The 14,138-nt window shown below is 38.7% G+C and overlaps 1 protein-coding gene across 2 annotated transcripts; it reads right to left on the minus strand.

Annotated features, from left to right (window-relative positions):
• Positions 1-579: 579 nt before the first annotated feature.
• On the minus strand, positions 580-13,353 carry hhatlb (hedgehog acyltransferase like, b). 2 transcript variants are annotated; one of them, XM_061240025.1, is made up of 13 exons: positions 13,132-13,353; positions 12,360-12,429; positions 10,978-11,117; positions 7,762-7,829; positions 6,482-6,595; positions 5,343-5,537; positions 4,920-5,129; positions 4,614-4,785; positions 4,276-4,420; positions 3,372-3,407; positions 2,982-3,183; positions 2,358-2,499; positions 580-1,501 (listed from the first exon to the last, which is right to left on the minus strand). In XM_061240025.1, exons 3-13 carry the CDS (start codon positions 11,081-11,083, stop codon positions 1,320-1,322), a joined length of 1,572 nt encoding a protein of 523 aa, XP_061096009.1. In that variant the 5' UTR covers positions 11,084-11,117; positions 12,360-12,429; positions 13,132-13,353; the 3' UTR covers positions 580-1,319. The 2 variants fall into 2 exon arrangements, with proteins under 2 accessions (XP_061096009.1, XP_061096010.1); XM_061240026.1 differs by lacking the exon at positions 13,132-13,353 and having other exon boundaries at positions 12,360-12,451.
• Positions 13,354-14,138: the final 785 nt, after the last annotated feature.

Consider the following 14,138-nt stretch of genomic DNA (forward strand, 5'->3'; position numbering starts at 1 on the left):
CGAACACTGGTGTTCATACGTGCAAATAAAAAACAATGTTACAATAGTGATTGGTTCAATTATTTCATAATGATATCAAGTATACTTTTCGGACATTGTCTGAGTGCATGTATTGAGGGCTGCTAGAGGCGAGGGTCTAGCTGGCTAAACCATTTGTTCTCAGACCAATGACTACCTGTGATCGGGAATCTAATTATGACTGTGCTGGGGCCGAGAGTGGCCAGAAGCTCTGTAGAGCAGCACATTATTGTCTACAGTCCCCTGGGTACAGCAGCTCCTCCGGTCCTACGACACCACGACTACTCTGTGGGGGCCTTCATGTTTCAGAGGACGTAGTGTATGTATTACTCATTGCTCTCCCAAATTGATGGAGGATATCAGTCCAATGGAATGAACCCACATATATGACTGGACATTTTATATTTTGAGAAGAATGAGCAAAGGTAATTACATTTTTAGATGAATAAAAACACTCAGAAAAACACATGGTCCATAAGACCAATTCATATACTATATTTAAAATCCATAATACACTTGGCAGGAAGTTATATTTGCCAACACAATAAAGTCATGCACTGATGGCATTTATTTACAGCATATCAGGATGATCCACAATTAAAATGTGATTTACTTCACATGGTGTGAAATCTGTGGTGATGGATGTAGCAGTCTAGAAGGCTCATAGTCTCTGGTGGAGCTAGCCTGTCATACAGTATGGACACATGGCATGATGAGAGCAAAAACACTTTAAAGATATGATGCATTTAAACTTAAACTCTGATTAAAAATATATGTATTATTTGTTTTTAATGCAAATCCTGCAGAAAAAAAAACAGCTTATCCTAGGTTTTGAAAGAGCTGGCAGCTGGTCACCTATGGTGTAGCTGGTTTACCAATTCTGACCCACTCCCTGCTTGACATGGTTTGACCAGCTCAAGCTATGTTTTGAAACAGCTGAGTATGGTCAACCAGCTACCAGCTCAGACAAGGTACCAGCACTAGCCGGATGACCAGCTTATGATCAGCTTGGCCACGCTGGTTGTCCAGCTCATACCCAGCTAGACCATCTTATGACCAGCTTGACCAGCTCAATTGTCAAGCTGGTCAAGCTAGATTTTACAGCAGGGAAACAATACACAATGTTATTTGTCGACATTCTTTGAACAATGCTTTTCATTCATAAGTTAGTGTTCATAGTGTTAGTGTTCTCAAGGGCCACCCAATGGCTTCTCATATGGGTATGCTGCACCCCCACAAATGCCGCTTCTGCTTCACAAATACTGATGGTATTGAGAACTATGCAGAGTTCTGTGACTCTGTTACTCTGCTTTTTCCTTCGCTGGCTCCTCCTTTGTCAGGGTGGGGCCAGTATGAGTGACAGGGGCAGAGGCTGGGGCAGGATCAGGATCCAACAGCAAGGCCCGCCTCCTCTCTCGTTCCTTGACCAGCTGCACGCCACAGTATGTGAAGAACAGAACGGATAGTGTGGACACGGGAAAGCCTGTAGGTGGTGACAAAGTCGTACGTTCACAATGTGTAACCTATTATGTGTTGCACAATGCCCTATGGTTCAAAAAGGACCCTAAAAACTAGCACTAACACATCCAAACCAGAGCTAAAAATGAACTATATACATAGTTCATTCATAGACTATGAACTACTTCATAATTACTAAGTTACGCTAATAACAAAACCAGTTAAAGAAAACAACTAATTGTTTCCATTTTTATAACTGATGCTGCATATTACTTTATTGTGCCATTTGACCAAGAAGAATTTATACATCCTACAGAGATATTGTGGTGTAGATTCTCCAACTGTTCTTTTGTGACATTATAATGGGAGAATACAATGTGTATTTAGTTGAAAATGTCACAAGAGTGACATTAAGTATTGATAAGCCACATGAAATATGTACCATGTATGATTTATATGGTAAATGTATAAATAGTGAGATACCATCTACATCAAAACTATTTTCAGTTAAAAATACAAAATGTCACAGTTGTTTTTTGACTAGTAACATCCTGTCTGTATGTGAACAGAGACATGACGTACAACACAGTATAGTATTACTGAGTGAAATGACCCTCTGTTTGAAAAACACTCTACAGATTGCTTTTCATAGAATACGCAAAGAATATAATTAAATAATGTAAAGAACAATAAACAGTTTGAAGCCTGAATGACATGTCCTGTCTATTTCACATGGATTTTACTAAAGCTGAATTACTCTCAGATGAAGTGTTTGATCAATGGTAAATTAATATATAGTAAACTGTGAGTACAATGCTGTAGCCTAATATTTCAGGTCACAGCAGTTGTCAATATCTGTGAGAGATCATAGATCACTTTACCTCTGATGAGTAGTCTCCTGGCTACTAGTTTGGCAAAATCGAGGCTGTTGAGTGCCAGGATATTGAACAGGACAATTATCCAGAAGTTAGCTGCATTGAAGATAGCTCTTATCCGCCGAGACATGGCTTCAGACATCGCCATCTGTGGACAGGAGGCCAAGATTGCAGTAAAACTTTAATATTAATTCCAATACATTACAATCACATCGGAGATTCTCATATCCAAAATGACTTAGAAAAGAAAGTCAGTGTTCACATTTGTAACATTTACTTTATTTTCAGTTTAACTTACATGTACAGTATTGCTTCTATACACTTTTATTAGCATCAATGTTTTGTTTGCAGACACTCAATAACTTTTCAATTTAGTCAATTCAGGAAATGAATTTAAGTTGTATTAATAAATTGGATGTCCTCCAATTAAAAATATACTGCAATTTGATAATTTCTGTCCATTTCTTGAATTGACAGAATCTCACAATTGGATTTAATCCCCAACTATCAATATACAACAGCAAAATAAATAATTTCCTTATGATGTAGTTACAGACCACTTACAGTGTGACAGTCCACTTATAACAGACTACCACACTATAAATGCATTGGCATTTACACAAGCCTCACCTCCATGGATGCAAATGGCTCCAGTGAAAAGAACTTTGCCAGCCACAGCTCAAAGTTCAAGCCAAAGCAATTCAAGAAAGACCAGATGAACACCACCTGACACGGCCCTAACCACAAAGCAGTGATTCCAAATGTGCTGACGGATGCCACAAGCTCGTTCCAGATGTTGTCATGGTTTCCACCCAGGTAGTCATAAACGTACCTGCATACACATGAGATATCTCCATTGTATAAATAGTAAATACGAAATGTGCTTTAACTGTTTAAGTTGATTCATCAGCAGTTATGTTTAGCGCCTCTGAGCATATACAACAAAATCAGTACAAAGTGTTTAAAATTCATTATGGGGAAGTACAGTCAATACCGGCGTTTACTTTCAAAAGTACTCACTTGCAGAGCCAATCATTAATTCCTCTGTCAAAATGTCTGCAGCAATAAAGAGAGACAATATTAGACAAGTGGGATTTTTGTGTCAGCAAACTCGTTATTTTACTACACCCAATGGCTGGTCTAAAGATCGTGCCGGTGAGACAAATAATTACCATCACACATTCTAAAATAAATATTTCAAAGCAGAAACTATAAATGTAGACCCCACAGGATAATGCAACATTGGCTCTAGCACAGCCCAGGGTTTCATTCAGTCTGGATGATCACATCTCTTCATGCAGCAGTGACCCCTGCTGGCCAATCAAACATCCTCAAGTCTGCTGGTAAATCTGCACACAAAGGACCTGATTTAGTAAAAGCTTTAGCATATGTAAAACCTTTCAGCACACACAAAACCAATAACATAATAAATGATAGGTCATGGTAAAAAAATTTTGCACAAATCATTTGTTTTGTTATTAGTTTTGTGAGTGTTTGCAAGTGCAAAAGGTCTTAGTAAATCAGGTCCAAAGTGACTTCAACTTCAAAGTCCAAATTGCAAACTGGCATGTGATAGGATGTGATGGCTGACATCACATGTTTCGGAGAAGAGCACATGCTTGTCAGCACTCTCCTGAATTGTTTAAGGTTGTGGCATTTAACGCTGACTAATTTAATTTGTCACTGCAAATTGGAGAGAAAAAAGAGGAAACATTACATCAGTATTATTTTCTTGTGACATATAATTTGCATAAATTTCACACTGGCTAAGTATTGAGTGAGTAAGACATTGGATGTGTTTTGTAAGCAGTAATGTTTTGCATGAAGAGGTGAGATAACTGATCAGACAGAGATCATATGCAAATGACACAATGAACATGAGAACATTATGAACATTACCATGACAAGAATGTTGCATACTCACGTTTCAGCAAAAACATACAGCAGTGTGGTGCATTTTGGGGGTTTAGGGGGGTCAAGGTGATCAAGTCTTGACACTGTGTTTATGACCCCGAACATTACAGCTGCTTTGACCCAGTCATATACCAAATTAAAGTAGGCCAAACCAGCTATAAAATAAAAAAAGATGAGACAATTCAGATAATGTAACTTCAATTTGTTAGATTAAATGTACCTAAGTTTGATATGCATTAGAAATACAATATGAATCTCAAAGTGCTCTAAAGTATTATATTTACAACTACAGAATAGCTCTGATTAACTTGATGAGCTTCAAATATGACTGACAAATCATTCACTGACCAAGTGCCCAGTCTGATTGGTGCTTCAACAGCTTAATATCATTGGGTATGGTGAGGATGTAGAGGAAGTGGAAAAGGATGTCCACCATGATAATGGCCCCAAGGTGCAACACGGCTTGGGTGGTGATGTTCCACATCTCCCAATCTTTACGAGTCAAGTCAGGATTGTTGGCCTGCAAGACGGGCAGCAGTACAGTGTCAGAAACCACACAAGTATGAATTAAATTAATATTAAAATACATATGAACCATGGAACACAATAATACTCAAATGAGGTGATCCACATGGTTTATCTTGAATGACTCACCTGAGTGTGAAATTTATCAAAAGTCATGACAGGTCCGAAGTAGAAGAAGGGGAGGTAGAAGTTATATTTAAGGAGATCCAGAAAGGTGTAGTTGCTCTCCTTCTTCTCACAATTCTCCAGAGCAAAGCTCATGCAGCGCATGATGGTGAGCCCGCAGCCTCCGTAAAACAGGACATGCTGAAGCTCAAAGGTCTCTTTCACAAAACCGCCCTTGGAGAAACAAAAACACCATCACATGAGCTGCAGCACTTCAGAAGAACAACAAATTATTGTTCTTTAATAGTGTGCTATTGACCATGGAAACATACAGACGCTTATTCATGGTTAATTATGCAAAACTTTACATTGCCACTTGAAAGGAATCCTCACTCCATCAGTACAGACTGGAAAATATCACTGGCCATTATCTGAGCCATTACTCACCTGCCAAGAAATAAAGGGCTCAATCTTGAAGGTGACCAGGCTGGTGAATCCGGTGACAAAGCAGAGCCACTTGAACTTGACCAGTGAGATGCTGTAGAGCATTATGCAGTGGGATAGGATCAGGGCCACATAGGTCCAGCCCATGCTCATGAAGATGGCTGTCATCCCATACGCCATGTACATTATGGACCTGTGCTGTGGACAAAGAGTCAGATTATTACTAATGATGCGAAGCCTGTGGAGCTAGTTCAGGGAGACAACTTGAGAAGCGCTGTCTGTTCATGTGATACTTAATGGGAGAGGCTATTTAAACCACCAACCTTATCTTTTCATGCCATTGCTCATTCTGCAGCTACCCTGCTGCCTTCTGCACACTGCCTGGCTCATTCTGCATGATCCTGTCATTGCACTGTCTGGCTCATTCTGCATGATACTGCCATTGCACTGTCTGGCTCATTCTGCACTCTGTTGCCATTGCACTGTCTGGCTCATTCTGCACTCTGTTGCCATTACGCTGTCTGGCTCATTCTGCACTCTGTTGCCATTACGCTGTCTGGCTCATTCTGCACTCTGTTGCCATTACGCCAAAGTTTGCATTTACAGTATATTAAAGCTAAATAAATATTGCTTAATTCATTGTACGTTGTCTGACTGAACTTCAAACATCACATGACGCACCTCTACCTACGCACCTTTACATACGTATTTACTTTAGCCCTTATTCATGAAGTGAGCAAACTGTGATTCTATTTATCTGAGAATTATCTGCACCGGTCTGATTACATCTAATTCTGCCATTCATTAATGTATGTAACATTACACATTTCCTTTTACAGTGGGGAGCAAATATTTGGGGACCCCTGGTTTAAATGTCTGTTACAATGAATCTGTACATGATCAAAAGCAAACCTGAATACTAAATTAAACATGAGACCTTTCTGCAAATTTTAAAGCAAGATTGCTTTTTATTTTCAGTCAATATCTATTCAGCCTTTTTACACCTGGACAGACGCATTGTAAATGTATTCTACAACGCTGTTTATAGCTGTGGTAGTTAACTGAAGCTGGCCCCATTACGGCCCACCGTGTACCCATGTATCCTGATTAACACATTTGCACTGGAGGAGCACTGAGCGCACCTGAGGAGCCAACATGGAGCAGATCTTAGCGAAGATCACATGACCGGACAGGGCGAACAGTATGTGGCTGCGGAACGTGCTGAACCACATGACCCATTCGAAATCAGCAATGTCCTGTGAACAAGCATGAACACAAAAACAGCAACAGTACATTATGAGAATCTACGAGGTCACCATAGATTCAACAGGGGCTATTACATGTCATGTCCCATGCCCCATGTTATAATTATTTCCTGATTTTCCTGGTTTTATGTATTTCTGTGAGTTCCATGTTTTTCTGTTGTCTTGTTGTCTCACAGTTGAAATTGTACTTCCCTCTAGGGTCTTTCAGCGCACTTATCCCTAGTTATGGGTATGCACTTTGTTGTACGTCGCTCTGGATAAGAGCGTCTGCCAAATGCCAATAATGTAATGTAATGTAATGTAATGTAATGTTGTCTTAGTTCAGGGATCATCAAATCACGGTCCTCGTGGTTTTCCACCCTCCCTTTGTCTGGGAGTCAAGTCTGAAACACTCTGGCCAATCAGTAGCACAAATTTTTCAGCTAATTACCTGGGAGAAAATAATCCAGGTCATATTTGGATTTGCTGTCCAGATTTGATGATGGCTGTTTTAGGTTATTCCTGATTTCCTCATTTCTCTGTGTTTTAAGAGTTCCTGCCTGTTTCTTTGTTCTGTGCCAGATTGTTATGTGCCCTGCTTCGTACTTGTCATACTCTCAAGCAGTTTCTCCTGTAACCTGCTCCTGTGTCCCACTTAACTGTTTCCTGTGCCTGCCTTACCTGTTCCTATGTTCCTATGTCCTGTTACCTGCTCCTGTGTTCCCGGGTCCGTATTCTGTCGTATCTCCAGCCCTCAGCCTCCTCTCCTCCTCCCAGCTCCTTCCCCGTTGCTGCTCCATTGGACTGACTTCCTGGTTTCGACTCTTGCTCGCTCTGGACCTCGTTCTGCCTGCTCTACCTTTCCCTGTCTGCCTGGCTTCTGACCATCACTTGTCCAATTACTACGAACTGCCTTGTCTGTGTTACTTCTGTCACAGTCCTGAGTCTGCGCTTGGTTTTGATTACCTCTTCGTGACACTACATTTGGAATTATGTTGATGTCTGGCCCAGCCTATCCTAGTTCCCCACCAGAATTATGCTCAGGTGCTCCTTTACATGGAATATTAATAGTCACAGCTCTTTTTCCTTATTACATTTATATTTCAATCCCACAAAGGCATTATGCCATCTACATGGTGCAATATCCCCTGTATGATGTGTCACAATTTCCTACTCACCATTTTCCTCCCAAAGTAGTGCCATCCTGGCTTCACAGTGGCCTTGAAGGCCTTCCTGTTCACATTCACTAAAAAGAGAAGGGGTTAAATTATTTAAAAGGCATAGTCAATTATCCCTTGTTTCATTGTTTTTTCTCCTGAATTACTTAAACTTAGAAAATGGACACTTCAAAACATCAGAATCCAAGAGAAAAATAATCTATCATCATATATACAGTGCCCTCCATAATGTTTGGGACAAAGACCCATCATTTATTCTGCTGACAAATTTTCCTGTTGAACACAATGGAAAAAATATCCAGGAGAAACAATTATGTTTGTATCTACTGCATATCTGGCAGCAGCACAGTGGTTTGAGGCTCATTTGATACCTTGGACCCTTGATGACTTAAAGCCATTTAACCTACAAATGTGTTCCTTACTGTATCAGCGCAACTTATAGCTGAATCTAGTCCCACCCCCAATTTCCCATAGACTCTGATGATGTAGAAAACAATGATGATGATGATGATGATGATGAAGGCAAAAGTAGAAGACAGTTTGGCGAAAATAAATTCCCGTCCTCTCTTTTCTAAATGAAAAAACAATAACCGCAGGGCTGAGAATTTATTAATTACAAGTCTAAGCAACTGCAGACAGCTGAGTAAAGCCATATGATCAAAGACGTACTGTAATGTTTCTGTATCTGTCCTGTGTGTATTTATGTTTATTCTTGTTATTTATTCATTTTTCATACATCCTTGGTTATTGTTTTCATTACAGTTCTCATTTGTCATCCCCTGTTATGTCTGCGTCTGAATGTTTACCAGCCTAGTCACTCCCCTGTCTGCGTGCCCCACTATTCGGGTGTTTACGGTAGTTTCGGGTTTTCAACATTCCTTCCAAACTCGCGATTCTTACTTCCTGCTCTTGGTAGTTAAATGTTGTAAAGCACTATTCTTACTTACTACTAGATATTGTACAGTACTAATCTGATTAATACACTTACTGTCTGTCTAACTAACTAACTAACTAACAGTCACTTTTATTGGGTAGTTTAGAAGTATTCACGTAACTAATTCACTAACGCAATCTCTTAGTGTTTCTGCACTGTTCTATAACTTCGCCTCCCTATGCTATCCCTGATTACTCGCTTAGTTTCAGCGAAGTTGTCGCACCTGTCTCTGACTATCACTACGTCTTCAATCTATGCAAATGTCTACTCCCTAATCTGGAGCCGTATGTTTTACATGTTCGGTTACGTGCATCCAGTCCGCGTTTTCGTCTCCCTCCTGTTATTATGTTATTACCCTATTATGTTTCCCCACCTGTTGTCTATTTGTTTAGCCCACCTTTTTCCCAGCCCCGCCTAGATTGTCACCTTCCCTCATGTATTTAAACCTCAGTCTCCGTTTCTACCATTGTCAGAACGTTGATCAGTTATAGTGCCGAATTACTTGTACGCCTATTTCTTGAGATTCATAAAGACACCCCTTTGACACCTTGATTTTCGAGCCTGCCTTACCCTCTTGTTTTGTTTGCCCTTCTGCTTTCCTCTTTTTTCATTATCTGATATGTTTTAGTGACTTTGGTTTTTTGCCTTTGCCCTTTTGTACTTTCGCCTATTGATTTAAAAATTTTTTTTTTTTAACCTTTTTGCCTGTTTTCTCTACCATTGTTTTGCTTGCTGTTTTTGTCTTTGTCTTGGATCTCCTGGCTACGAATTCAGAATAAATAACTACATTTTTGGATTACCCCCTGGTCTGCGTCTGGGTCCTCAGTACCGTACATAACACGTACATTGACATTGGAACAACTATCGTCCTTCATGTAGTGAAAAAGCGGGAGAAGGACAATTTATTAATGCTCAGTACAGCCAAACAAAAGCTTCCCTGGGGATCAGCACTGACTTGCCCATGAAACTATTGTAGATGAGTCGCTTTTGTTATGGATGACATCCTGAACATAATTTTCTACCCCTGCCCTGGTTTATTAATACAGAAACCTGATATCCATTACATGCTTCACATGTCTGCAGGCTTGCCGTCTCCAGGTCTCAAAACCAATGCCCTGCTGCCCTTTTCCTAGTACAATGTGAAGCACGCTGGGGCAAGCTAACACAATGTTTTGATTCAGTTGCTGAGTACTAACAACATTTCAGTGTCTATTTCAACAAGGCCAGACTTAACAAAACACCCATTATATGTTTTAGGGGTTTTACTTACTGTGCAAAAGTCTTAGGCACGTGTAAAACAAATCCGTAAAGTGAAGATGGTTTCAAAAATAATGAAATTAAATGAAATGTTTGGAAATTTCAAATCTCAAAGCTCTTACTTACTTTTTTTTTTTACTTACTTACTTACTACCTACTTTTTTTTACTTGAATTTTAAAACATTAGTGAATTTTGCTGCTGTCATATTTCATACAAACTTGTCACAAAAGACTAGAATATTTTCTTTTTTAACTATATTTCAAATTTGATTTATTGCCAGTTTAAAGTGGTTTCTCTGCCATAGTGACATCTCATTTCATTTTGTAGCCTACTTCTGTCCAGAATATTGTGTGCAGACCCTGTTATAAAGTTGGCACACTTTTCCATTTTCAGGTGTAGCATTGACATAGGTATAGGTCACTCATGCTGTACCAGAGGAATCTTGGCTGAAGAGGGCCACATTTAAATTCAATTATGTCACCACTTGAAACTCCACTTGAGCCTGCATAGATCCCATTGATTGCTTCTATTAACCAGCAATTTGCTTTGATATCACAATTGAAGAAGGTAATTATTATGAGTACTTGCTGTAAAATGGATTATTCATTAGTACTTCAGCACAAAGGCTTGACTTATTTTGACAGAAAGAGGAAATCACCTTCCCCACTGCTCTCATTGCCCTGAGGGCCATTTCCTTGTGGAAACATGTGATGGAGAAGTTATTGAAGCAGCTTATTAAAATACAAAAAATATAAATAAATATAATCAGAAATTAGAATGTGGCAAAGCAATATGCTTGTTCAATAACATACATGTCGACCTAATGGAACTGGTCAAAAGTCCTTTAAGCCTGCATTGATAGCAGTTTTTTATTCAAGAGAAATTACAGTCTTGCTGTAAGTTCTTATACTAACCAGAGGTCTTACAGAATCCAAAAAAGTCTGTTCAGTTGTATGTGCAGGCTGAAAGAAACTGGTTCACCAAGTCCTCAGTCTCGTGCCATTATGCACACAAGTGTACTTACCACTGGAGACCTCAAACACCCAGCTACCAGCCCAGACCATAGCCATGTACAAAACAGCCATGTATATGCACAGCTCATATTTGGGAAGGGCGGCTTTGACTCCCATCGTGGCCCACAAGCAAATAGTAGCACAGAGGGAACTGTTGAGTGAGGAGCACACACAGGTCACTTATGACACCACTTTACCCCAACAGGATTACAGTATTATAGCAACAGTACCGTGCAGCTAAAATCATTTAAAATTAAACTAGATTCAGCAATAGATTGCAAAAAAGGTTACTTGTGTGTTACTACTGTCAATATGCAATGAATGGGGTCATCTTCTTCTTTTCTTGCAGAGGCTTTGTGTCACTTACTGTTTTTGCAGTGACGTCTGTCACGATGTGATAAAATGCTTTCATGAAGTTTGTCTAGATTGTGCAATATCAGTTAAGTACTGGAACATTGTAGAAGCAGACTATGGCTTACCTTTCAACTCATGTTTGCAATTTGTTAGACATTTTTGATTGAATTGCTTTGGGAGCTAAGCATACCATAGCCTAATGATAGTCTAGTTTGCCCAGGTACATTTCTTTGCTCATGCCTGTCTATGTTTGTAGGTTGTATCATCAGTGATATATGTTGCATAACAATCTACAAAGAGCTACTCTAAGCTACTTCTGGCTTTAAAACAAAGCATACAAAGTGTCCCATCTGTCCTTTACAAATTCGACGTGATTGGTGGTACTACCTTCTGCTCTCACATGTCCCATGCAAAACAAAATATAAGAACTATAAACTAGCGGTCTTAACATTTTTTCAGTGACAAATTTTCAGCAAAATATATGAATCAACAACAGTGATAATAAAAATACCAACTGTAGTTTCTTCAAAATAATTTCAGTGACAGCTGATTCTCAAATCAGATAATTACCAACAACACTTAAAAATTGATCGCCCACAAAGTAGGTCAATAGAATAGCTTTTTACTCAAATAGGTCTGACTACGAGTCATCTGTATGCCGCAATCCTATTTTAAAGTTCGCAGTTGCTCAGCGTAGCCTACACCTGTTGCAAGATTATGCACTCTCGGACACGTCGGTGACTTTCTTCACAGTAGGAAATAGCACCAACAATTTCCTTTGTGCACATGTTTATTTAAAGCTGCAATGATTAGGAGACTTGCATTCGTTCCATATAAATAAGTATCCGATTATCAATTTTCAAAACAAGCTTTTCTTCCAGCAACATTCGTCCATGATTAAACAATCAGGATTGTTTGTTAGGGAAATAGTGTTAACTTGATTCACAAAAGGCTGTTTCTGCTTTACTCGTTAAAATTTATTTATTTATTGCAGTAATTTACTGTAAATAGGCATAGGACCTTTTAAAAGGTTACTGACCTTGAATTCAGTAAAGCAGCTGGAGGATACGTCTGAGGACAGTCGTATAGGTTGAATTGCAGCACCCCTGCTTTTAAAATGAAAATGGGAAACTTATAAAACAAATAATAAAATAAATAAATAAATAAATACGGATGAATATATACATATCCCCTGTAGCTGGAGTGATGGTGGGTTAGTCTACGGGCTGTACCTCACCCACCGGTCACCGTTACGGATGTGCGGAACAATGAAGCTGTTGTGACAGCCTAATATTTATATTATTTGAACGCCACGGGGTTGGTTATCAGCCTGTCTGTCAAATGATAGCAGAAAGAAAGACAGTGTAGGCCACAGAAAGTGCATAGTTCCTAATACGTCTGTGAGTCAGTGATATTTATAGTACAATTGCACTGGTGGAATGCTATTTTACATTACATTACATTACATTATAGTCATTTGCCAGCCGATCCTATCCAGAGCGACGTACAACAAAGTATTAAGCAGCACTACAAATAAAGTACTATCTGCTAAATTCAGATAATCACATAAAATTATATGAATTAACAATTAATGTATTCATATGCTAGATTAAGGTGTCATCATAAACAGTAAAGACAAATATATTTTGCATATAATATACAAATATATTTTAGTTTGTGCTGAAAAAACTGCTACAGCGTGGACCTTGTTAAGAAATGTTTAAACATATACTGTGTTATGTACATTGTTTGCCAACAGAGGAATAGTTTCATTTAGAAGCAGAATTGTGTAGAATTATCATTGAAATTACCTTATGTGCTTTTCCTTATCCTGTGGCTTTCTACATAATTGCTGAAGCATTCAAATAATTGCCATTTTATACACACAATGCACCACATATGTACATTCCCTACAAAAACAATAACAAAACCATATTGTCCTGAAAAAAGCAGAAGAAAAAAAAATGAAGAGAACATTATGCTCTCTATTTGAGTTTCCATTCATACAGAAGACAAAAGTGGAAGCCATTTTAGTCATGTTAGAACACTGCCTTATCTAACATATACAGTAGGTCACATGCGTTGCATGATAATTTACTAATAAATTACTTGCGACTTCAGTGTATCCTTTAATTTCTGCATCAGCATTATATGAAGTGCCCTTTCACATACTGTATGCTGCACTTATACTTTATATACAGTAGCTTGGGGTTGAAAAACAGCAGTACATTCATAAACTCATGAATAAAACCCCTGAATGAATAGAATAAAATACACACTATAAAAAAGCCCTGTGATGCAGACCAGTAGATCAAGGGACAGTCAAAGCAGCAATGTTATCACTTAAAGGTAAAGCGCACAGAACAGCTTGTATTAACAATGAAAGGAAAAACACTTCTATGAGGCCTTGCTGGTTTAAAGTAGTCACAGAGAGAATGCACATTGAATTATCATGTAATCATTAATGGAAATGAATGCTCAAGGCTGTCTGGGATTATCTGGAAAGCTCTTCAATATGTTTGAAAGAACCCACCAGCTGATTTTCCTATAACACTACAGGACAGTGTACCTAAGAGAATTGATTGCAGTTTTAAAGGCGAAGGGAGGTTATATCAAATATTGATTTGATTTCATTTTTAACTGCTTCCTCCTCTTTATAGTAACTTTTTAAATATTTCAAAACTTTTAGTTTCATTATTTTGGAAAGCATCTTCGCTTTACAAATTTCACATTTGTGTGTGTCTGCCTAAGACATTTGCACAGTACTGACATTCTGGGAAGTTAATTTATATTTTTAATGTCAATATGGGAGGATTTG

The sequence above is a fragment of the Conger conger genome, chromosome 4 (genome assembly GCF_963514075.1).
Source record: "Conger conger chromosome 4, fConCon1.1, whole genome shotgun sequence".
Lineage (NCBI taxonomy): Eukaryota > Metazoa > Chordata > Actinopteri > Anguilliformes > Congridae > Conger > Conger conger.

Bases quoted from the DNA above. Each gene is read 5' to 3' on its own strand.
- hhatlb (XM_061240025.1), bottom strand. From the start codon at position 11,083: ATGGGAGTCAAAGCCGCCCTTCCCAAATATGAGCTGTGCATATACATG. The intron at 5,130-5,342 runs GTGAGTAATGGC...TGTTTCTCCAAG, and splicing joins AGCCCTTTATTTCTTGGCAG to GGCGGTTTTGTGAAAGAGAC. The intron at 2,500-2,981 runs GTGAGGCTTGTG...TCCTGTCCACAG, and splicing joins AGCCATTTGCATCCATGGAG to ATGGCGATGTCTGAAGCCAT.